The sequence below is a fragment of the Arvicola amphibius genome, chromosome 4, assembly GCF_903992535.2.
Source record: "Arvicola amphibius chromosome 4, mArvAmp1.2, whole genome shotgun sequence".
NCBI lineage: Eukaryota > Metazoa > Chordata > Mammalia > Rodentia > Cricetidae > Arvicola > Arvicola amphibius.
The window spans coordinates 133,217,160-133,243,068 of record NC_052050.1 but is presented as its reverse complement, the minus strand read 5'-3'; the positions used below and the strand labels follow the sequence as shown (position 1 = coordinate 133,243,068).

At 39.6% G+C, this 25,909-nt stretch overlaps 1 protein-coding gene across 1 annotated transcript in view; it reads left to right on the top strand.

Annotated features, from left to right (window-relative positions):
- Positions 1 to 11,026, top strand: part of Micu3 (mitochondrial calcium uptake family member 3) — an 81,354-nt gene extending 70,328 nt beyond the window's left edge. The window contains exons 12-15 of the mRNA XM_038326923.1: positions 2,546 to 2,654; positions 4,613 to 4,770; positions 6,230 to 6,298; positions 8,506 to 11,026. Coding sequence (XP_038182851.1) covers positions 2,546 to 2,654; positions 4,613 to 4,770; positions 6,230 to 6,298 — 336 coding nt within the window. The 3' untranslated portion in view covers positions 8,506 to 11,026. The remainder of the gene's footprint in view (positions 1 to 2,545; positions 2,655 to 4,612; positions 4,771 to 6,229; positions 6,299 to 8,505) is intronic.
- The last annotated feature ends 14,883 nt before the right edge of the window (positions 11,027 to 25,909 follow it).

The window sequence follows — 25,909 nt, the reverse complement described above, 5'->3', positions numbered from 1 at the left end:
GCCAAGGCCTGTTAATTTTGAATTCAAGTAGAGATCAGTATTCTTAGAAATACTGAAAAATCTTTAAGACTATTAGTTACTTTGTTTGTTTTTTTCAAATTATGAGTGTTATTATTTTCCAGAAGAATTCTGGTGAGTTAGATATTTTGACTAGTTCCAAACCGTGTAAGGCCGCTGTTATTGACATGATTTCTGTCACCCTCTGTTTATTTGTGTAGCACCTCTAATAAAAGGTCATTTGAAAAGTGCCATTGATGAGTGAGTGATCTTATCTGCATTTGAAGGGAGGCTTTTCAACAAGTTTGGATGCCATGAATAGTTAAGAACCCAGGACAACGCCTTGTGTATTTGCTCGGTAGCCAGTGTGGTGTCAGCCCTTTTGAGCAGGTGCTTTGTCTAATGGTATTTGAATGCTTCATTGCAATCCAATAGAAACTGCTGTAACGAGTCTCCCTTTAGGCCTGGGATGTTTGGGATCTATTGCCTTCTTCTGTTTGTTTATGGAAGGATCAGGTTAAACTGTTCAAGAAAACTTGCAAATAGTTTGAGTTTGTTTAGAGTGAACACATTGTGGCAGTTGTAACAATTCTCAGACTGACCTAAGGAATGAGAAGAAGAAGAAAAAAAAAAAAAGACTTGATGCATTTGGCTTTTACTTTGCATTATCTTTTAATCAAAGGAGTTTTATCTGTTTTACCCACTAAGCTGGATTTTCTTAACCAGTAGATAATTCTCTTGAAATAAAAACCGTAAATTGTGCTATTCAAGCTATGTAATACTTTATAGGACTTTTAATCTGTGAAACTAACTTGGAAGGTCAAATTGCAGGATGACTTTATAGAAACTTTTCATAGTTTTTGTAAATTAATTTTATATCTAAAATTATTTCAGAATAAAAAAATCTAAAGTTAAATTCAGCTTTTCTGCAAGCCCAGTTTGTGGAAGTATCTCTACAATTGTTATCGAATGGTGATTGCTTGTTCTGGATTCTTGCATCATCTCTCAGAACAACCTTGCAGGTGTTGGCAGATTTCTTTTAGAGAAAGGAGAAACTAAGGACTTTGGACACTTGTCCAAGACTCTCTAAGCAAGTGATTCCTCCATGTACTCTACTTAAATCCTTCCCTCATCTCCCACTCATACCTTTCTCCCTAATAACAGAAAAGAAACAACCTGGTATCTGAATGGCACGGTAGAACGGGAGTTCTGCACTTCCTTTTCATTCACAGATATTAAATATAAGGCACAAAGGATTATATTTTACTAGAAAAACTAAGTAAACAAAGAGATCAGCTTCCAGGTAAAGCTAAGTGCTGTGGGAAGGACCGAGACCGTGGAGACTGACGGAGAAGGCAGGCTGCTAGAGTTGCTGTGGGAAGGACCGAGACCGTGGAGACTGACGGAGAAGGCAGGCTGCTAGAGTTGCTCAGAGGGGCCTTTGCACAGGGCCTGTGGAGTGACTGTGCAGACACTGGAGGAAGAGTATTGTAGACGGGAGGGCCTGGGGACAGAACAGGCTTAGTTTATTTGAGAAAATGCTTTGGCAACTAATAAAAATAATAACCAAGAACAAAGTAAGTGATGAGAAGGGAAAGTTAGGTACGTGTCATGTCTGATAGAGATCAGTAGACCAAAAGAAAAGGGGGGCTTAGATGTAATTCTAAAGATGAAACTCAGAGGGATTGAAAGCTGAGAGTCCAGAAAACCACCTTCCTCATTAGTTCCCTAGCCACCCAGCCCTTCCTTATCCACGCTCCTCTTCACTTGCCCTGCAGTCAAAGCCAGATATGGGAAGCTGGACCCATTGGCTCTCTGCTCTTTTTCCCCCCTGTATATTTTTCGGTTGTTTAAATTTGGTTGATTACATCCAAACCTGAGATATGTTATTTTTATTTCAAATGCTGTTCCTATTTAACCTAAGTAACCCCAGTGTTAGAACTGTGGCCTGTGAACACGGCATCCCAGGGCAGCTTGTCATGAGCACACTCCTTTATAGTCTTGTGCCCTCCTGGGTTGGAGCTCTCAGGGCCATTTTCTGCATCTACTGCACCTCCCCCAGGTATCCTGGCTGCATTTGAATGACTAAAAAAGTTCATTTGGTGACAGTTAACGCTTAGTCAACATCTTGATTTTTGTATTGTCATTATAAAAATATTGATGACCTGATGCTGAACCAAGTGAAAGAATAAATATGTAAAGCAAAAATACGTTTTTATGGGTATCCTGCAGGTTTAAGAAATGGTGTTTGGAGGACTATCATAGTTAGAACTTTTCCAGTTACTTTATTGCAGCACTTGTTGACTTTTGATGCTAACAGGACAGTGTCTTAAAACAGTTTACTGTTATCAGAGTAGCAGTGCTACCCAATGAAAATAAGTCTGAGTAAATCCTACACTTTATTTAGAGAATTTTTCCAATTATGCCTGTGTGCTTGCTTATGAAATACATTGCGCATCTTAATGTTTCCCTATATTAAATGTGCTGCACTTATTTTAATACTTTAATTGTCAATACTAATTGATTCACATTTCTTTTCCCAAAATAGGGCATTACATTTGATGAGTTCAGGTCATTTTTCCAATTTCTGAACAACTTAGAAGACTTTGCAATAGCACTCAATATGTATAACTTTGCAAGCCGCTCCATAGGACAAGGTAAGAAATCATTCTTCAAAATTTTAAAGTCAAAATGCCCCACCTCATTCCCAGAGACTTTGGAGGAGGCTAGTGAGATACGATTGGTCATGCATCAGCTTACCTAAAAGTCTGGCTTCATAATTTCTGTGGGAAATCAGTTCTGAAACTTAAAAGTACGTAAAGTCTAGGGGAATGTGCTGATTTCCTACTGGGTTTATTTTGGGCCTTTAATTTTATATTATGAGGAAAAACTAATAAAGTTTATTGTAAAAGGTCTAAGAAGAAACCTTGAGGCTACTTGGTAACATCAGGGAACACATGGCAGCCTGCATAAATTCTCAGTGATCTTTGCCTAATCAGAAACCAAAAATACATGAGCAGAGCCACTTAGCCATTAAATTATTTTGACTGGTTTTTGAGACTGATATATAAAATTGATTATCTTTTTTTAATTTATAAAGAAATACATCTGTCATATAACTTCAAATACTGATGTCTTCAGGATTCCCTCATTCTTTACTCATGGGTTGACTAAAAAGACAAATCCTTTTACTAGGATCCTCTCCCTTATAACCATGTCCTCTGCTGTGTGGTGTGGTTTGTCTCTAAGGCAATTTTACCGGCCTTTACCAGAATCTAATATGTTATATTATAGTTTTGAATTTTTTATTCTCAAATTCTAGGAAAAAATCACACTACACTCTTCCCCAAATGTTGATGAATGTTACTTCTCTCAAAAGCATAGAAGGGGTAGGAGCATTAAACCGTGAGGGCCTGGATTCAAACCGTCAGCTTCAGAACCACTCAGCACCCACGTTACATCTGTTATACAGCCTCATTTTATTCATTGAATAAGACAATCATGAACAATTTTTTATATTTCATTCTTTCTCTAAACTATATGCTTAGACGTTGGAAGGCATGTCTCCACAAATGATATATATTATCACAAATAATATACATGTCTCTACAAATGATACTTATATAAATATTTATATCACAAACAATAGAAATATATCATGTACTTAAAATGTAATACATCTTACTGGAATAATATATCCTTTAAAAAGAAATTAGTATCTGTTTATTTGATTCTGCTTTCTTATTTTGTGGGTCTATAAAACAGGAAGAATTTTACAGTGTCACTTCTTCAAATGTTTGGATTAACATTTCTCCTTTGCTGCTATCAGCACACCAATTCAGGCCATTGCTTCTTAAAGGGATTTGCAGAGGCCACCTAAGTGGCGTTCCTTCACGAGCTATTCCTGAAGCACGTGGAAGACTCCCCTAAAACAAAATTCACCTTTCTTTGCTACAACTGCTGTGGAAAACTGTTCAAGTTCCCCAGTGCCTGCTGGAGAGTGTGCAGGTTCCTGACCTCCCGTCTGTGCAGCGCTTCCCCGGGGGCCAACACACTCTGCTCTCTTCTCTGTCACAGCACACGCTCCTTCAGATCCTGTCACCTCCTTTCTCTCGTGTCCACTGCTGAAGCCATCATTTCAACGTATGGCTTAGCTCCGTACATCATCACAGCCTTTTGAAATCATTGCCTATTCTTTTCTTCCCTCCTCCCTTGCCCACACTGTAGACAGAATTAATCACTCATCTCCAAATTCTCAGCACTTTCTGGAAAGTTTGGTGGGATCCTGTATAATAGTTACGTCTGAGAATCCTGTCTCGCATCTGAACTCTTTCTTGGGAATTTATCTTACTAACTGCTCAAGAGTCTCTTGCTGACAGTAGCTGTTGATTCAGCTTTCATTGATTGAGTGTATCATTAACCCAATAGAGCCTCTGCTTGCTCTTTTCACTAAAACCACAGTGTCTTCTTCCCTAAGTGACAGTACAGTCGTGTGTTATTTACCATCCTGACTCATGTTTAGCAAAAAAAACTTTACAGCCTTTGCAATAATTAGCATTATATTGTAAAAAAGATACCTTTTTTTGCCCTTTCATTTTTTGTGATATTTATCTAGATGAATTTAAACGTGCTGTCTACGTAGCTACTGGACTTAAACTTTCACCACATTTGGTGAACACCATCTTCAAAATTTTTGATGTTGACAAAGATGACCAATTAAGTTATAAAGAATTTATTGGAATTATGAAAGACAGACTCCATAGAGGATTCCGGGTAAGTCTGAAGATTTCAAGCCTATTGATAATCCTTTTTAAATCTAAGTTCGAAAAGAATTTATGTGAGAGTTTAAGGTTATAAGCATGAAATGATTTTATTTTTGAAAACTAAGATTACCTTACCTACGTTCAAAAACAATGCAAGGTGATAAAAGATAATCTAAAAAAGTAAATATATATAATAAATTTTCATTTTTTGTTTGTTTGTTTTTGTTTTTTGAGACAGGGTTTCTCTATACTTTTAGAACATGTCTTGGAACTTGCTTTGTAGACCAGGCTAGCCTCAAACTCACAGAGATCCACCTGCCTCTGCCTCCCAAGTGCTGGGGGTAAAGTCATGTACCACCACTACCTATTTAATTCATTTTTATATTCAATTAGGGGAATGTCTTTACTTCTGTTTTGGGGAAAGGGTATTGCCATTCGTTGTTGTTTTTAATGTAATCTTGTCATTGGCCTTCAGACTTGGTATAAACACGGAAACATCACTATTTTTGCACACTGAATGTTTCCTTTAGGAAACTGAGGCTCTTAAGCCACTGCAGATACATTCCTATGTATAAAATAAACTGAAAATAATTTTTCATTACTATTTTTCCTTTGACATACTAAAAAGTTACAGGAGATCATCTTTCCTTTTCTAAAATTTGCCTTTTAAAATCTCAGCTCTAGTGTGGTTTAATAAATGTTTATATTGCTAAGGTACTTTATGGACATTCCAGAAAGAGAGGGGAGAAAAATCCTTTTCAATTGACAGCCGCTGTAGTCAGTCTTCTTCCTGTGTCATGGACAAACATTTGAAGTAGAACATTGTAATTCAAAGATTTGCTTAATTACTTTCCGCCCAGGCTGTCTTGGAAAAGATGCTGTTGTGCTTCACTGCCACCTAGTGGTGGCTTGTTAACATTTTACTTGACTGCAGACACTTGTAAGGATGTACATAGAAATCCATTTATTTCTCCTCAAAAATAACAAGGTTTAATTTGGTATGAACTACACTGTAAGCCTTGGGCATGGTCTTACCTCTAAGTTCCATGAGTCTCATTTCTGTTCACTATTCTATGTGTGCCTAAGTTCCCCTAGTGTTTTACTGATGTTTGCACACCTGTTGCATAAATACATCGTGGATTAATTATCTTAATCTAGTTGATATAATCTTGTGCTTCTTTGTAGTTTGAGGCATTTAAATCTATTTTAAAGCAGTTTTGAAATAAGCGTGATTATTAGCTGTGATCACCGTTCTGTGCAATTGATCTTGAAAATGCATTCCTCCTGTGACTGGAATTTGTACCTGTGGTTCGCTTCTTCCTGTGTCTGCAAACCCTCCCAGCCTCTGGAAACCAGCATCCTGCTCTATGTCCACAAATTTGGCTTATAGATTTAGATTCAACATATGAATTAAATTATATGGGTCTCCCTCACATTCATTTGGACATTTGTAATCTTCTATTCCACAGGGCTATAAAACAGTTCAGAAATATCCAACCTTCAAATCCTGCCTGAAAAAAGAACTTCATAGCAGATAAGTATGTTAACTTATGTTTATTCTGATTTTCCCAGGAATAATTAAGAATAGATATTTTATAACATCTAAGCAATAGCTGGGAAGGGATTAGGGCTAGGGCTCAGTGGTAGAGCACATGTTAAATTCCATGTTCCACAAGAGAAGAAAATAGCTGAAAGAAATATAAGGATCATCTACAATTTGGTAGAGACAATGAGAGCCGCGTGGTTTAAAAACTATTTTCAGGAGCTGAGGACATAGCTCAGTTAGTAGAATGCTCACCTGGCGTGCATGAGGCTCTGGGTTTCATTTCCAGAACCACATAAACCAAGTGTAGTGGTGCATGCCCCTTTTTCCAACGCTGGAGGTAGAAGCAGGAGTGTCATCCTCAGCTGCATATCCAGTCCAAGCCAAGCTCGATGAAAAGAAGGGAAAAGGAAAGAAGGGTGCTGTTATGTGGTTTGCCGTTCTGTACCTGTGCAGGCACAATATGATAAATCTAAGCTGTGCTGTGTAGTAGAAGATCTTTAGCACCTATGGAATTTGTGTTACTCTGTTTGGGAAGCATGGTTCTACACTGTTACCACAAAAATGGCAGCTTTACTTTTAAAGACTGAGTTTAGGTGTGAGTCACTGTTCTTTCTGGTCTCACAAGTAGGGATGTTTCTTGTCATCTACTGCACTGCTGAGAATCAAACCCAGGGCCTTGGGCATGCAAGGCAGCTGATCTGCCAATGGTTCACATCCCTAGCTCTTAGTTTTTGTGGTCTTAAAGTCATGATCCTCCTGCTACTTTCAGAGTACATGGACTGTAGGCCTTCACAACTGTACCCCTGAGTAATTCAGGAAGTCTTTCCTAGTTTTGTTTGAAACAGAGAAATATCTCAAATTTATTCATCTCCTAAAGAAGGTTGTTTTTTTAAACATCAATAATAACTATATAATTCTAGTCAGTCATGTTAGGTTCCCATGATGGAGGTTTTGCTGCTCACTTAGAAAGGAGTGTGTGTTCTTATGTATATTTCTAATTATTTCCCTCAAGCTTGAAGCTCTTTATATAGTACCCAAAGTGGTTCCATATGGTACTGGTAAACAGTTTTCAAGAAGAAAAAAGGAAGTTGCTTTGTGTCTTTATATTTCATGTGACTGTGACAAAATACTTCAAAAAAGCAGTTTAAGGAGAAAAGGCTTACTAATACGAGGAGACTCACTCCATCCTGGCAGAAAGCTACTGGTCACACCTCATCCACCATCAGAGAGCAGAGAGCACTGGCTGTGTAGTGCAGCTTACTGCCCTGCCCATTTATACAGTTCAGAATCCCAGTCAGCACATTCTGCATCCACACAACTCCTCACCCGTCTCCCAAGAGATTCTGTCAAATCGTCAGCACTAACCAACCCTCGGTCTTTGTCAGCTGAGAAATGTAAGAGAAATGGCCACATTGCCATGATCCTTGTAGACTCTATCAGCTTTCCCTGTTGCTACTGTTTGTTTTTTTCTTTCTACAAAGAAACGCAGTGATGGGTGTTCTGTGAGGTAGTTTGGAGGCCTAACTATATACTATCTAGTATATGGAATCCAGTTTGGGAAGCAGTGGTTCAAGAGACACACAGGCTTATTATTATGTTAAGGTAGCTGTTGTGATTTAGCTGCCCAGGGTCTTCCATACTTCTATTTTAAGGCACTGTGCATTGCCTTCCAAAACAAGAACAGCATTTAGTGCCATTGCGTTTATACATCCCTGTATGTAGTGTCCCCATCCTACTTGTGATAGCATCCCACAGATCCTACTGATAACGTGTTAGTGCACAGAACCATAGTGCAAACTGGTTACCCAGATCCTGTTCCTTTCTGAAACCGGGTACTAAAGAAGCTTCTTAACAAAACATGAACTTGTCTTAGTGGATAAGTACACTTGGCCCGAAGCCAGCCTACTTAACCCCACATGATGGCAGGTAATAATAGACTCCCATGTGCACACCATGGCACATTTGCGTGCTACCTCCATGCACACATATTAGTAAGCAAATAAATACAATTTTAAAAAGCTTTTTAAACATTTAAACTAAAGTGTTTTAAAACACTTGATTCTTATACTTCATATGGACAGTTTTTAATTAGTTTTAATGTCTGCTTCATATAATTTTCATAAAAATTTTTATTATTGTCATTGCCTTGAATTACATAAATATTGCTTTGGCATTTTATTTTATTTTATTTTTAACTAGATCCTCTTAAAACAAAGTTTGAAGGATTATGATTTTTGTGCAAAGCAAGAAGCAAGTTTCTGAGCATGGATCCAAGTGTGAAGTCAGAGCATGCAGAAAATAAAGGGAAAGGTGAAATATTATGAAATTATATTTTTTCCTGGAACTGAGTTTGTCAACGTAAAGCAGAGGAAGATTGAACCTTCTAGTTGTGAACAGTAGCCCTGGGTTTGACCCCTAGTACTACCAAGAGAAAACTTCCTGCAGATGCTAAACGTAATCAGTTGACCGTGCACCTCGACTGACCGAAGTCTGAACTTTTTCATTCCCTTCACAATTGTTTAGACTGCTTATTTATTAGAAATGCCCTTTATTTCAAAATAATTTATGAATGATAGACTATAGAGGGCTTAAAAACAGAAACACATTTCCTTCTGGTTTGAGCTGTGAAGCTGTTTTCAGACGAGGAATATTGCTTCTGATTTGTCTTAGGGCCCGTAGACATGTTCATAAGTACCTGTTATTTACCTTGTATTTAATCACACTGAAGTAATTTCAGAAAACAAGTGAAAATTTGCTAAATATGATGGTTTACATTGTACTTTCAACTTTTAAAAGTACTTATGTAATATACATTGTTGGATTTGTGTAAATTTTGGTTTGTTTTTGCTGTTCTTTGTGTATTTTGTTTTTGTACCAAGGTCAACAGGATTTCAGGTATTTTATTTAAAAAAAATTTAGCTTCTTTTTTTAAAGAAAACCTAGTGATCTCATGCTGATGTTAGGAGTCAGCACAGTGGTAGTGGTAATTACCACGGGGGAAATGTGCTCCTAATTGCAAGTACAATATATGGAAATAATATTAGTAATATATTGGATATTGTAAAGTATGTCTATAGCATCAAAGCTAATATAAATGGTTTAGAAGATTGATGTATTTTTACTAGGTAGAAGATAATCTTTTGTTTCTTGCAAAAGGACCACATGCAAAATTGATCCAAACAGCCATTAGTGATGAATTCTATAATTCATTACATCAGAACAATATGTCTTAAGAGGGAAAATAAAACTTTCTGTTGAAAACCCCACTTAAGAGACTGACCAGGAGGGTTACAGCTCAAGGCCTGCCTGGGCTGTAATACAAGCTGAGGCCCCTTGGCTGCTTAGGAGAACCCTGCCAAAATAAAGATGCTGGGGAAAGGAGTCGCTCAGTGGCAGAGTGCTTGCCTGCCATGTGTGAGGCCTCGGGCTTAAGTCCCAACACTGCAAGTAAAAGAAGAAGAAGAAGAAGAAGAAAAAGAATGAAAAAGAGGGAAAGAGGAAAATGAAATCCTAGATTTTCACATTGAAAAGGGATTGCAGAATACTAATATAACTTTGGCTACCTGATAAAATTGGTTTATACAAGGGTATTATAAAATAAAGCAACGAGTTTAAGTTAATATATTTATATATTGCATGTATTATGTGTTATTAATCTAATATCTAAAATATTAATAGATTCATTCATCTTCTTCCATAAGACATATTTAGTATAAATTGCATACACTCCAACCATTTCTTTGCTTTTGCATATGAAAATAGGAAACACTGGCTTTATTTTTCTAAGTTATTGAATGTGAAATTGAACTACATCAACTTATTTATAAAAAGTAATGTTATTGTGGTGTTATTAGTATTGATTTTGCGTTTTTTAGACTTTTCCATATTCTTAGTCTGGTATTATTATTTATTGCGCCAACATAGAAATATAAACAGGCATATATAGTATAGTGTACTTATTTAATTACACCTGCTTTGAAATTTTAGTCATTCGATGTCTAGACAGAGATGCCTACCTACTCATATTATCATGCCTCACACCTGGAATGTTCTTGGTAATACACGAATGTAAAATGATTGAAAACATACAAATTAACCTTTGATTATAAGTTATATTATCATACATAAATAGAAACCTTGTTACTATGGCTTAAAAATTAAATAACCTATTTTAAAATCATTTATAAGTCTTGTCATTGTTTCAAGGAAATAACACCCATAATATAACCACAGTCACTATTCTTTATTGCTTTATTGTGAATTGGTCTATTTATAAGGTGGCAAGATAATATAAAAATGAAAATAAATAAAATATACTTAATTAATATAAGAGAATAGTGAATTACAATTATTCCCTATGTGTCATTTTTAAACATTTTTGTCTATAAAATGGAGATAGAAATATCTCCCTGGGGTGTTGGTTACATCAATTGAAATATACTGAATGTTTTGCAAATAATGTTCTAAATGCACATACATTAGCTTCAAAATTTCCCTCTCCAAATTATAAAAATTTCACAAACTTTAAACTCTACATAAAATTTTAGTGTTATGCTAAGAAAGTATACATGATAAATGATACTAGGTACTTCTCAGAATAGTTTATAATAAATTGTTTTAGCTTAAAGTCTGAGGTTTACTATAAATCTTAATTGTAAAGCTACATGTCTTACGTTGTTATATTTTCTTAAAATAAATGTACCTCCTTTGAACCAAGAAACACTGTAGTTTGATGTTGTGTATACCAGTGAACTAATTTCTTCCTGAAAATACCACTTCCTAACTTGGGGAAATTTTGTGGGTTACCACTGTTCTTAAACCCACTCCTATAGCAACTTGATGAGTAGTTTTAATCACATTTATTTGCAAGACACTAAACTTACTGGTGCCTGTACTTCAGGATGGCACTTCTCTAAGACAATCGCCAGACGGGCAGCTTGAAGCCAGCACGTAGAGGAAGCAGGTAGCTTAAAGGTAAACAGATTAATAGGAGAGCAGGTTTTAGACCAGGTAAAATGAGGGTTGGGGCACAGTGGAAGACAAAGGAACGCCACGCGGGGCTGCATATCGCTCTAGGTGGACTATGCCAGTTAAAAGTTCAAGCTGAAAACCGAAAAAGAAGTGCCATGAAATCTATACTTTTTTATGTCATTGCTCTTTGGTGCTGAGAAGTTCTCAAGCCAGCAGGTATCCTATGTACCGTTTGTGCCGTAATATTTAATTACAGCGAGTGTACAGAAGATTAGCTGTCTCAAAGATCCTTTTGAAATCAGATTGCACATCAAAACTGCATTGTGCCTGCTAAGCAAGTAAATTTAAGAAAGAGGAGAAGGTGATGTCAAGACTTATTGCAAAAGGAACAAATAAAAGAATAGGATTTGCCGGTTGTTCAGCCTATTAAAGCATAGCCAAATGTCAGTCCCCATTTGTCACGTGTGTGTTTCTAAAATTTACAGCCGCTCAGTCCATGCAACGTGTTCAGCTTGTATTTGGACTGAAAAAATAAGTTAGGAAACAAACAAACGCTAAATAGGTTATGCTAACAACTCAGTTTCTGCTTCTGATACTCACTCTGCTAAGCAGAAAATGAACACATGTGGTTTTGCTCCCAGACACATGCAGTTTCAGAGGCGAAGCTGAATTCCTATCTGTAGTATTTGGACCCCAAATGCATCATATGTTCTAATAGTTATAGTACACAGGGATATTTTCTCCATAAAAAAGAAAAAGAAAAAACTTTTAAAACTCTTGAGAGGTGAGCTTCAGGTAGTCACTGGTGGGAACCAGACAGCTCAAAACTCACCTTGCTATGAGCAAGCAGGAACCAGAATGTACAGAAGAGGGACCTCAGCCCGAGCAAAGGCGTTCAGTGGCAGTTGGAACTTGAACAGTAGTGAGCCTGCAATCTGATCGGGGGGGGGGGGACAATTTGCTTGAACCCACAGTTTTCTACTAATTGTATGGCTATAATGTGCTTGAACTAGCAACGAGATTTCTTCGGTGAGTTAGAAACCTTAAGGGATCCTGAGATAAGTATGAACATGTGTGTGCCTCACGCACAAACACAAGTGACTGAAGCGGAAAAAAAAGAATCTTAGGAGTTTCTTATAGATTACAGATGCAACATGTGCATGTACGTGTGTGTGTGTGTGTGCGTGTGTGTGTGTACGTGTGTGTGTGTACGTGTACGTGTGTGTGTGTGTTGCTGGTGTTAAACCTAAGACCTCACATTTACTAGGCAAGTACTCTACACCTGGGCTACACTCCTAGCCACAGCACAACTTCTTTCAAAAAGGTTTTATGTTTATTTTATGTGTAGGAGTATTTTGCCTGTGCAGCAAGTATATGCAGTTCCTGTAAAAGCTAGAAAGGGGCATAAAAAAACCTTGGCCCTCTGGAAAAGCAACAAGAACTCTTACTGCTGAGGCACCTATCCAGCTGCAAGAATAATCTTTTTTTAAGAAGATTGACCAGTACAAAACAGATGAGCAACTATGGATCAGAATTAACAGCAGCCCAGGCTGTGGTGACACACGCCTCTAATCCCAGCACTTGGGAGGCAGAGGCAGGCAGATCTCTGTGAGTTCGAGCCCAGCCTGGTCACAGAGTGAGTTCCAGGACAGGCTCCAAAGCTACACAGAGAAACCTTGTCTTGAAAAAAATAATTAACATCAGCACAACAGCTGATTGAATTTAGACACTGAGAATATAGATGTTAGAACAGAGTATAAAATACAAAAGAGATATATGTAAACGGGGATTGCTTGTTCATTTCCTGGTCACTCAGACCTGAATAATTACACAGAAACTATATTAATTACCACACTGCTTAGCCAATGACTCAGGCACATTCCTAGGTAACTCTTACATCTTAAATTAACCCATTTCTATTAATTTGTGTGTAGCCATGAGGCTGTAGCTCACTGCAAAAGTTTCCCTCGTCTCAGAATTGTGTCAAGTTGAAAAATCCTAACCAAACCATGTCCATTGCACCTACTACGAAGTAAATAGGTGTTGTACCTACTAAGAAACAGAAAAAATGACCATAAAGTACAAGGGAAACTTCAATCCAAAGAAGTACATCTAGAAATGACCCCAGTATTTGAATTAGTAGATAAAAACCTTGCTTGCTACGGTAAACTCTGTTCAAGTGAAAAATTGAACATAATAGATGAAATGTGAATAATATACAGAAAAAATTAAACTGTAAAAGCCAAAGGAAATTATAGGACTAAATATTTTTGGCTGGTTGAGGATTATGGAACCCTTTAGAGGTAGTGTCTAGTGGGAAGCCCTTAGTTCTCTGTGGGCCCTGCTCTCAGGGGAAGACTGGTATCTTGGAGTGAGTTTTTGCAAGAATGTTTAAGAAGGTACTAAACACTGAACCATGTTTTTGCCCCCATCTGGTGATGTGGCCATTTCCTCGTACATATGCTCCTGCCATTAATAACCCCATCAACTCTGAGACCTTACCACCAAACTGATATTAGCACCACGTTTTCTAAAATCCAGAACTGGGAGCCACATAAATCTTTATAGTTATAGAAACTGCGGACAGGAAATATAGCTCCATTAGTAGTGTGCTCGCTCAGCATGCACGAAACACTGAGCTTGGTCTTCACCTCAGCACCATATAAACCAGGCAAGGCATACACCTGTAATCCCAGTGGAGGCAAGAGGTAAGGAGTTCAAGGTCATCCTCAACTACACAGCAAGTTCAAGGTCAGCCTGGGATATGTAAAGTCTTGTCTCAAAAGAAATAAATAAAAGCAAAAAGTAAAAGTCACTCCATTTCAGGTATTTAGCTATAGTAATGACAGAGTAACACATTAACTAGAAGTTGACTCCACATTTCAATAAGATACTGTATATACTGTATTTTTAAAATGATCTCTTTGTTTATTTTATTTACATGCATATCTTGTCTGCATATATGTCTGTACATGTTTGATGAGAAGATCTTCTGGAACTCGACTTACAGATGGTTGTGAGCCACCATATGAGTGCTGGAAATTGTACACAGGCCCTCTGGAAGAGCATCCAGTGCTATTAACTACTGAGCCATCTCTCTAGTCCCCTAAATACTGAATTTTAAATAAGTATTATTTACTATCTAGTGACAGAATGCTTATATGAAGACATAAATAGTGCGTATATGAGACGATAGAGAAAAATAAGAAGAAACTGAAATGGTGGTTGTACTGGCCTCAGACAAAGTAGACATCAAGGCGAGGAATGCCACCAGATACATTTGTTGGTATCTTAGGAGGCAGACGTCATACAAGAATTTAAATAGGGAAATAATTTAAACTCTTAGGCATCGTAGAAGAGTATGGGAACAATAGAAAGTTGACTAGTGAATGTTGAAGAGAATTCTAACAAAGTAATAAACACCCCACCAGGAATAACTTAATTGGCTACTTTTCTCATCCATGTGACAGATGCCTGACAAAAGCATTTATTCCGGCTCACAATTTGAAGATACAGGCACGGTGTTGAGGGGGGCTCTGGCTGCCGTGGAGGGAACGTGGCTCAGCTGGAACATCGGCAGCAGGAGCAACAAGAGGTGCATGCTTCCCCCTCCCCCCGCCCATTTTTTAAATTTTATTTTCCCATTTAGTTTTTCCTTTTTTGTTCCCATTTATTCAGTCTGGTGCCCCAGTCCATAGACTGGTGCCACCCACATTAATGGTGTGTCTTCCCACCTCTCTTAATCCTCCCTGGAAACATCATCAGTGCCAATGAGAGGAGTCCAGATCTAGTCCACACGGTAATGAAAACAACCACGGCTGCTAGGATTGAGACGGGGCTGCCGAGGTAGCCCTCCCACTCTCGCAGCTGAGATCCAGACTGCTGAGAAAGTCAGAGCTTGTTCCCGGCGTCAGAGAAGTCACGTAGGTGTCTCCTAAACTGGAACATAATTGAGATTTTCTGAGTGTCTCCAGGATGCCAGGGAGACTATCTATACAAAACAGATGCTCAGCTGTCAGAGGCCCAGGCTGTTGGCTCAACTCTTTAAGGCAGCTGCTGGTAGCTAGGCATTGCAGGAGCTATGGAGCTCCGACCTGGAGAAGGCAGCGCTCTGCAGGAGCCTAAAACGATTGCAGAGTAGCTTTGTCACAATAAGGCTCAAGAGTGAGTGTGGGGAGCAGTGGCTTTGGTTGAGGAAATTGATAGCATCGTTGTGGAATCTAAGTTACATCACCCCACTCTGAAGGAAGCATAGGAAAATGTTGCAACTTGCAGGAACCTGGGTCACACAAGACGCATACAGTAGTACAGGCAGTACCGAATGTGCGCTCAGCAAGACTCCAGAAGCACCAGAATCAAGAAGGGAAAATCCCTCCAGAATCCCGTACCTACAAGGTTCACACGAGGTTGCACAGCCACAGATATGTTGGCAAAGCCCAGCTTTGTGACTGCAGGGGAAGAGGAAATCAAGGATCATCATACTTTACCCCACTGACCACGCCTCCTCCGTGTGTACCCTGCACGGTGTGTCGCATTCCACACGACAGTAAACGGCCCTTTATTTCCCGCAGCAGAATGCTCACTGCCTTCTCAAAATGAAATACACAGCCCAATAAAATGCATCGTAATCTCTGTATTAATTGTCCCTCAAAATCCGTCATGTTTTCAATAATTTTGGTCTGGGGAAGCTGATGTCTTCACCGTAGGCTGGCAGAGCTCAAGGCTCAGGAAACTGATGGTTCAACCAAAGGCAATCTTCTGTGGAGGATTCCCTCCCACTCAAGAGACCAGCCTTCATGTTCATTTTCCAGAGTTCAAACAACTGGATGTGGCTTTACCCATTCGGCAGCTAATGCTTGACCCAGCCCCCTGATTTCAGCGCGAATCTCATTGGGAAAAAATACCCTCATAGAAGCATCCAGAATCATGCTTGAGCAAATATCCGGCCACCAAATGTCATCATCAAAGTGACACAACGTTAAGTATCAGGACACCTTTATAATTGTGTTCCATCATCTCAGTTATTTATTCTGCTCTCATAGCACGGTTTATGACTGTCACCACCCGAGACGGACTGCCTTCTCACAGACCCTGTAGTAGATCATAGATACTTACTAGGAAAGGGAATTTTGTTATTGACTTTTCAGCCTGACTGTTGTTGGTATGTGGCAGAGAAATTTATATGCTCAGACATTCAACCAAAACTCATGGTCATTCTGAAGTTTTGTTTTTTTTTTTTTTTTTTTTTTTTTTTCGGCTGATCCCCTTCAGTTTTGTGGCACTATAGGCAAATGGTCTCTGTGAATGACATACCAGTTCCTTCACACTGTGCCTGCACAGGTTGGCTTCGTGCACTGTGACTCATGCTGTTGTACAAAGCTGCTGCGCACCGCGCCCCGGTGTCTGCACTCGGTGCGCTTGAACCCAGTTCACGAGATTCGGGCAAGGGGCAGGAGGTTAAAAAACACAAAGACTCACACAGACAGAGAGACAGCGACACGGGTCATCCTTGAATTCCCCGAGAATGCCCCCTTTATTGTGTTCAGGGGCAGATTATATAGAGATAGCCATGCCCCAGCCAAACCCACCAGAAACCACTCTCCTGCCATCAGGAACTCCTGAAGGTCTCATGCTCAGAGCAGCTGTAGGCACTCAGATTAGGGAATTACAAGAAATTCAGGATCTGGAGTCTCACTGCTCCCAACACAAAGCCCCATCAAAAGACCGACACGTGTCCATTTTATTTTCTGTGACCACCCTCCTGGAATTCTTAATCACGGGTGTGTATGCATATCTGCATGTGGGTACATGCATGTGGTCTGCAGGTGTTTGTGGAAGCCAGGGGGGCATCAGATCCTTTGGAAGAGCAACAAGCGCTGGGTCAGTGCTCCTACCCCCCAAAATGCTTATTAAGTTGATTCTGGGTTTTGTCTGATTCTGTGCTGTCTTTGTGAAGTCCGTGGGAGAAAGGAACTCATGGTGTGGCTCACAGCCCCTTCTCCCTGCCCTTCTCACTTCCTCTGCCTCTGTATAGAATTGGTCCTTTGCTACCCTCTGCCTTGCCTGACCTGACCCTACCCTTTCCAGGCAATTTATGCCACCCTACAAGCCCCTAGCAGTGCCCTAGCACAGGAGCAGGTTGGGAAGAAATTGGGCATCTAGACTAAACAAAGTCTTGAAATGGAGCCTGTTGAGGCCGCCACACCCTTAGTTGCCCGTGCCATGTTGTATTAACTGGTACCGAGGAAAAAAAAAAAAACAACAAACCGGTAAAGATGAACCATCTTCATCCCTGATCAATGTAGTTGGAACCTTGTAGCATGAAGCTTGCGGTACCCTCGAAGGTTGGGGCAGCAGGCTGTGGAAAAAGGAGATGGCTGCCTTGACATTTCCTGGAGCATCATGCCTCAGTCCAGCAGCTGGCACCTGACCCGGACCTGCAGGTCATCTCTCAATGACAGTTTCCTGAGAGAACGGACCAGAGAATCTGATAAAAAAAAGATAAGGTTTGGAATCGCAAGAACTTGCACAAGCTTTGTCTTATGCCAAGCAAGCATATTAAGAAATAGGGTATTTTATATAGAATTTGTAAGGAGAGAATGGGACAGAGTCAGCGGAAAGCTGATGAAGCAATGTTGTCAAGGAGAGTATAGGCTGCTTCAGACACAGTTGCCTTGATAACCATAGCCCAGGGGTAAGAGTCCCATTCCCAGAAACCACAAACTTAAGTCCTTTGAGGGCTTGGCCGCAGCCCCAGACTGGACCTTGCCAAGTCTGCCCCAGGGCAAAAACACAGAATTAACATTCCCTTTGTCCTTTCACAGGGGACTCTGAGAAAGCCTCAGATTGGCCTGGCTCCCAACAGGCACCAGAGGAAAACTGAAGGCGACTGGTCCTAAGCAGAGGCACGAACATCCTATGTCATGGGATAGGGTTCCCAGCACCTACATCCTATGTCATGGGATAAGGTCCCAGCACCTGTGAAGACGTTCACCTTGCCAGTATCCTGTGTCAAGGGACTATTTCCTCAGATAGTCACATACTGGTTAAACCCTCTCCTCTCAGTCTTCACGGGCCTGGCACATGTATGTGTTCTGAGCAATTGAATGCAACATCTGGCACTGTGTCATGAGATATGACTTATGTGATTTCAGTGAGTCTACACAGCAGTTAAATATTCTGAAATGTTTTTAAAGTGACATTTTACAATATAAACAGTAAAAGTCATACTAATTATTTAACTTTAAAAAATGAGGGTCTTTCTAGATAGCAATGATTGACTGAGAACTTAGCATATAGATCAGGCTAGACGTCAACTTGTAACAGTCCTCCTGCCTTAGCCTCCCAAGTATACTACCATGCCTGGCTACAATTACTTAACATTTACAAATGTTATTAACATAGAGTGTTAAATAGTGAGTTAAGAACATTAAAAGTTGAGAGAAACATAGAAGGGGAAGTTTTATATAGTAATATCATAACCACACTTTATCTTTCCTTTGTTTGTTTTTTTATTTTTTTTTAAATATTTATTTATTTATTATGTATACAATATTCTGTATATGTGTGTATGCCTGTAGGCCAGAAGGGGGCACCAGACCCCATTATAGATGGTTGTGAGCCACCATGTGGTTGCTGGGAATTGAACTCAGGACCTTTGGAAGAGCAGGCAATGCTCTTAACCTCTGAGCCATCTCTCCAGCCCCTGTTTGTTTTTTTAATTGGCTCTACATTTTCATTTTGCTCTGTTCTCTCAAATGTATGTTTCTTTCCTGAGATGAAGAATTTTAATTGTCTTTGTCTTCTATTAAAAAAAAAAAAAAAAAAAAAAAAAAAAAAAAAAAAAAGAGGCTTCCTTGATTATGGGTTAGAGCTACTTATCTGTTAGAGGAAAAAATATTTGGGGTTTACTTAAAAAATAAATTGGTTTAGACCCACTGGCAGTGGTATGTTGTGGGAATTTATTTAGCCAATAGCCTTTCAGATACCAGCCCATTAGGGCGTGGTCTGAGGAACTATAGGCACAGACAGGATGTCCCTCTTTTTCCTTTCCCTTGGTTAGTGCTCAAACTTTGATTTGCAACCCCAGCGCCCACAGAACAGTGGATCCCAGCAGTTTGTATTGTGAGTGACCCCCAATAAACACTTGTTATCCTTTACTATGGACTCTTACGGACTTCCTTTAATTCTGCAATAGTGGTAGGCTCTTCTCTAGGCTCTGTGACCTCACCAAGTCATGGATGGTTAGCAAGGCTTACAGGGCCAGGCATAAATTCCCTTACTGAGAGGGTCTTATGTCCACTTAGATGACTGCTGGGTACCCCTAAAATATAAGTAACATTATTGGAGATGTCTTGCCAGGCTAGTGTTGCAGTTCACGGGCTTTACGATTGGGCGATACTATTGGTTGCTTCCTCCCTTGGCAGCTTGCACAGCCCCCTCAGATACTATGAGAACATCCTCAGCGATGCTTTCGGGTCAGTTCCAGCTTGATTCCACAAAGTCCTACGTCCAAAGTGTGTCATGTCTTCAACCACAGTGTCTTGCCTTCACCTTCTGGGAGGCAACCAAAGGCTACAGCAATAACTTATAGTTTGTTATTGTTTTTTGTTGTTGTTGTTGTTGTTCTTTTTGAGTCTCTTGTACTGCCCTGAAAATGACTCAAAAGGAGGTTTCCCATGCCTGGCATTGGGTTTTTTAATGAATCTTGGGGTCAGGGGGCTTTATCACCCTAAATGGCATAAGTTTACTCAAGCTATATACCTATTTGTTTGTAAGTATATACATACATTTATAAAAACTATGTATGTATCTCTAAGCAAATATAAAATAATGTGATTACCAAAGGATCTTTTTAAACAATCTTAGTGTTATGTATGTCCCCTCACCCCGTGTTGCTCTTCCACCCCTTTCCTCGTTATAACCTACTGTAATTTCTCCATTTTTCTCCTCATAGCGCCTGTGTCCCTCTATCCCCTCCTTTAGCATTTCTCCCCCACCTCCCATGGTCCCTTTTTTACTTTCCTGGAAACCATTAAATAAATTCAAAACCGGTCAAAACACAGAGGGCAACAAACAGATGCCCAACACCAGCGGATACGTCTACAGCTCAGGCCCTATACCTAAGGCTCAGAGGACAGAGGGGGCAAAAGATTTTAAGAGCCAGAAACCATGGGCATATGTTGGAAAACGGTGATTTCTATATAGCACGGGGAAGCTGCACCTTATAAATGTCAGACATGTGATCACTTAAGCAAGATTTTCACAGTGACAACATCCATTGCCATGCCAACGTGGATTAGGGCTCACGGGCTCTGCCCGACATGAAGAGCTAGAGGCAATTATTAATGGTTGCTAAGAGAGGACGAATCAGTCTTTTACAGGTTGAGCCCTGGGTAGGGAATTTAATCACAGCACTCTGCCCTAAATGCAGATGCATACATGCAACATTAAATGGACTAAGCAGGCAATGTACACACACACACACACACACACACCACACACACACACGCACATACACACACACACACACCGATATTATGTAATGGTGAGAATTAAAGAAGAAGAGAGCATGGATCTGGGGATAAACAGAAGTGATGTAAATAAAATATGCATTGTAGGAAATTCTGAAAACAAAAAAATTAAAATTAAAGAAAATTTTTGCATGTGAGTCTGAAGATATTTGGAATGCTAAGAAGGAGATAAAGGAGAGGTTCATATTTTAGGCTTTTCAGAGATGCATACTGGATTTTTTGCAAGATGTAAATGTACAACTAATAAATAATAGCTAGTTGCTGCGATTTTCTTTGCATGAGATACAGAGTATGAAAAGATGAAGCTTTCAGAAAATATCTCTCAACTGACAGCAGAACTGGGAGCTGTCGGCAAAAGACTGTATGCGATGAGCTGGGATAAAGAATAAGGAGGAAGTGATGAGTGACAGCCCGGGAGAAAAGGGAAAGGGAAGAGAAAACTGCAGGGACTAACAAACAATGGTGACAATTAAGCTGTATCCAATGCCAGGAAGATGCTGGTCACCTCACCTTGGTAATGCGTATCCACATCATCATCTTTAAGTAGAGTGGAAGAAATGTTCATTAGTTGCGGTGGCGCTTCCCACAGCCCACGGTGTGCAGAGGACGCACTGCCAGAGAGGAGCTCCATTCGAGATGAATCTGCAGCTAATTAACGCTTCAAGAAAATTGAGGCTTCCTGGTACCGATTTCTCATTAAGATGATTCATGAAAATTTTCAATTAGGTTCCCGGTATTTTTTAAAAAATGAATTTGGGTTTCAACTAAACGAATGAGTCAGTATATCATTTAGACAGGCGTAACTCTGCATAATTATAAAGTTAAATGATCCTGGGAGAGAACCGAGAAAGTAGGGCAAGTCTAAAATCCAACAGAAGTCGCTATTTCAAAGGAGGATTATTAGAACACACGCTAACGGGTCTACCTTTGACCCAGCCATCAAGAGCATGGTGAGTAAACCTGGGCTTTCTGGCTCACTGACCACCTCGGTGGGACTGGGACCCAATTCAAAGGTGAGGTAAGAGCCTGCCTAGCATGCCCAAGACCTGGGAGTTTGAGTCTCAGCACCAGAAAAGTAAAACCCCAAAATAAAGACAGGAATCACCATTGTAACCCAAAGCCCGATATTTCAGCTCTCGTACCACAAGGAACCAATCGTTCCATTAGTGAAGCAAGGCTCTCTCAGTTTGCAGCCTTGTTGTTTTCACGTGCAAAGGCGATGGTAGCAGCCGTGCTCAAAGATGCTGTGAGAAGGGCACGAGAAATTCCCGTAAGACAGCGACTGAAGCACAGGCTAAACACTTCATATCTGTTATTCATTATTCTGCAGTAAGACAGTCAACGTATCTATAATCAGTGCTAACTTGACCTTGAAGATTACAAGAAGATAAACAAGTCATGAGTTATTATAAAGACAAAGTAGTACTCATTGTTGACATCGGATCAAATCAGTGAAAAGAAATGAACAATTTCATTGGTAAATATTGCTGCAACATTGTTCTGTGAAGGGGAAATGCTGAATTTTAATGGATTTGCCATTTTTATTTATTGGAGTCTCTTGGCTTTTAGACCCTTGGGTTTATTGACTGTTTTTTTTTTTTTATGCTGTGCTTGTAAAATATGTAGTCCATGTATGCAGGACTATTTATATATCTGTCTACTAGTTTTCCTTGTTCCTAAAAACAGAAATGAAGAATGTCTATGACCAAAAAAATTAAAAAAATAAAATAAAAAAACCAAGGAGAGAGTGAGCTGTTTCCTGTCAGCTCTTTTCCATGAAATCCCTAAGATTTCAAATTATACAGTCACGTAACTTGCATTTTCCCACTCTTTGTTTAAAAAAGAAATTAAGTAATTAAGTCAAAAACTAAATTAAATCCTTTTTATAGAATAAAATTGATGTTACTATTCAAAGCTAACTTAAAATAAAATTTGATCAATGGAAAACATAGAATATATATATGTATATATATATATCATATATTTTTAATTTGGTTCAGATCCCTCATTAATGCTCTCACACTTACTTTGTAAATTTAATCTCAGGGTTTTCCTTTCAGAAGCAGAAATAAGGCTTTGTTCTTTCTGAAAAACCACTATTTGGTTCTGTGCTTAACAAAGCACATGGCATTTTGAAAGTGTAAATAGATTTAATGTAAGACAGAAAGGAAGGAAAGAGAGAAGGAGGGAGGGAGGGAGGAAGGGAGGGAGGTAGGGAGGGAGGGAGGGTGAAGGAAGGAAGGAAGAAATCAAGCCTTAAGGGCAAGTACTATTTTAGCCTGACTTTTAAACTACTTGGCACATTATAAACCTCATCTGTATTCGACAATATAATTATAAATACAGTTATTATTCTTGAGATTTTTATAATAAAAACCATGTCCTAACTTGGGTGTTCCAGCTTTAAGGAGGCAATTTTTTTTCTATGACATTAAATATTGATATTAGCTAACATTATATATATAATATTATATATGTATTATATACATAAGATTCTCAATGTATACATATATACTATTATGGTAGATATTTTATATCCATATTATCAATATCCTCAACAATCTAATTGAGGCGTAGATAGATTGTGTATTATATTCCTTGTATTTGAAGTTTAAGCTAATTAAATAATTTCCCCAAAGGTCATATATCAGTAAATATAAAACCAATACTCAGCCATGCGGTAGTGGCGCATGCCTTTAGTCCCAGCATGCAGGAGGCAGAGGCAGGCAGATCTCTGTGAGTTTGAGACCAGCCTGGTCTACAGGGTGCATTCCAGGACAGCCAGGGCTGTTCAAACAAAACAACACTTGTCCCCAAGTTTGCCTACCTCCCAAGGCAGGCTCTTAATACTTGTGAGAGATTGCTATTGTGATGCAAGAACGTGGCAAAGTGACTTGGGAGTGAAGAGGTGCTGCCAAGAGGTCATGCTTGTGTGAGAAGTTGAGGCGACCAAGCCAGAACGCTGGCTCTGGGTTAGATTTGACAGAGTCCTAGGAAAGGTAAGGCACAAAGGCAGAAAACTAGGCCGCACGAAGCAGACAGCTAAATCGGCAAAGTGCTTACTTTGCAAGCATGGGGAGTTGACTTCAGTCCCCAGAACCTATATTTAAAAAGCTGGGCTGTAATCCTACCTCCAAGAAGACAGAGAGAAGGATCCCTCCGGCTGGCTGCCCAGGCAGGTCTAGCCAAGTCAGCGAGCCTCAGGTTCACCGAGAGGCCTCATCTCAAAATAATATATATATATAAAATAATATATTGAAGAGCAACTAAGGAAGATACCAATGATGACCTTGGCTTGCACATGTGTGCATAGCCTGCATGCACACATGCGTGCATGCACCTGTGCCAGGGTTGGAAAAATGCCAAAGTAATGTCCGCATAATTTGTCATCCAAATGAAGTCACTTCTGAAAGTGAAAAGGGACACTTAAGATTATATCAGGATAATAACACAAATGAGAAGTATCCAGGGTCAACTATAACATGGCCACCTTCCCCATGTTCCTTTCTTGCTAGTATTTTTTATTCAATTTTCTTTTCTTTTCTCTCCTTCATTTCGCTGTGTCTCTGGCTGGCTACTTTGTAAGTATCAATCATTTGCTGATTGTTTTGAGTTGGGATCTTTGCTCAGTGACTCGTATTTGAAACCAATGCTATAAAGTACCAGGTCCTCTGCCACAGTAGTGTCCTCTAAAGCATCAAAAATTACCCCAGAAGGCAGTGTATCTCCCGCAAGGTCTCAGTCAGGAGCAGTTTAGCTTAGCTCGTGAGATTCCACTCAGAGGTTTCTGAAAACAGGCCCCAAGCTACTTACTCAGTGAGCTATAGGCTCATGACATGGCTTCCAGGCTCTCAGGAATCCATCACTGAGACACAGAGAAGAAAGTCACAGTGGCTTTCCCTAGTCCAAAGTTACATTAATTCCAGTTTATTCTGATAAACAGACGTGAGACACCGAGGGCTGCAGTCTAAATGTGTCGAATGCCTGTGCTCAAATTGTAGCCCCCAGAGCATAGTGATGGAGGCCTACGGATGGGGTCAAGACCTTTTCAAAGGAAGCCAAAAAAAGCTTGCTGTCCTTTACACCCTCAGAGAACCTTTTAGAACCAGAAAGCAGCCAGCACTAGACATCACATCATTGGCATCTGGGTTCTTAGGTGTTCTTTTCCTCTTTGTTTTGAGACAAGGTCTTGCTACATGGCTCAGAGTAGCCTCCAATTCCGTCTCTTGTCCTTGGCCTTTGAGTGCTAGGATTACAGGTGTGTGCAAGCAGGCCCGATTAGCTTCTACAAATGAAGACTGCCAAAGAATCTGCGTGCATATGTTGTCACTCAGGTCTAACAAAATAAGCGAGAGACCAAATGGAAACAAAGTTAATTTGCCAATTCTTGAAATACTGAGCAGTTTTTATCCTTTTTCTGAATTTACTGCCGTCGAGTTGATGTGCTTTATTTCACAATGTAAAATCCTGTTGTTAGTTTTTTTCATTTTGAAATAAATAATGAAAGATAATACAGATTCAGTGGAAATCTAAATAAGGATTCAGTAGAGATCTCTATATTTTTGTGTAGCACAACATAGACTGCTTAGATTTACAAATAGGCTTGGTGTGTTACATTAATAACAAAAGAATCACAAAAGAGGAGGCCCAATTAGAACTGACAACTGAGAAGAACTTAACGAAAGCAAGCAGAGTGTGGACAAGTGGATTAGTGTGGTGGTGATGATATTTAATATTGATTGTCCAGTTGACAGGTTCAAGAATTACCTAGGAGACCAACATCCAGGCATGTCTGTGAGGGGGTTTGTAGATTGCCTTGAAGAGAAAAATCACACACTAAATGTGAGCAATACCGTTCCATGGACTGGATCCCTGGCAGAGTAGAAAGGAGAAGGTGAACTGAGCACGGCAGTCACCTTTCTTTGCTTCCTGCCAGTGGACGGGCTGTGAGCAACAGTCATGCCTCCCGCACCATGATAGACTGGGACCCTACAGCCAGGAACCAAAATGAGTCCTTCCCCCATTACGTTTCCCTTTTCAGCTATGTTATCACAACATCAAGAAAAGTGATATGGGGCCCATATCAAGAGATGGCTCAG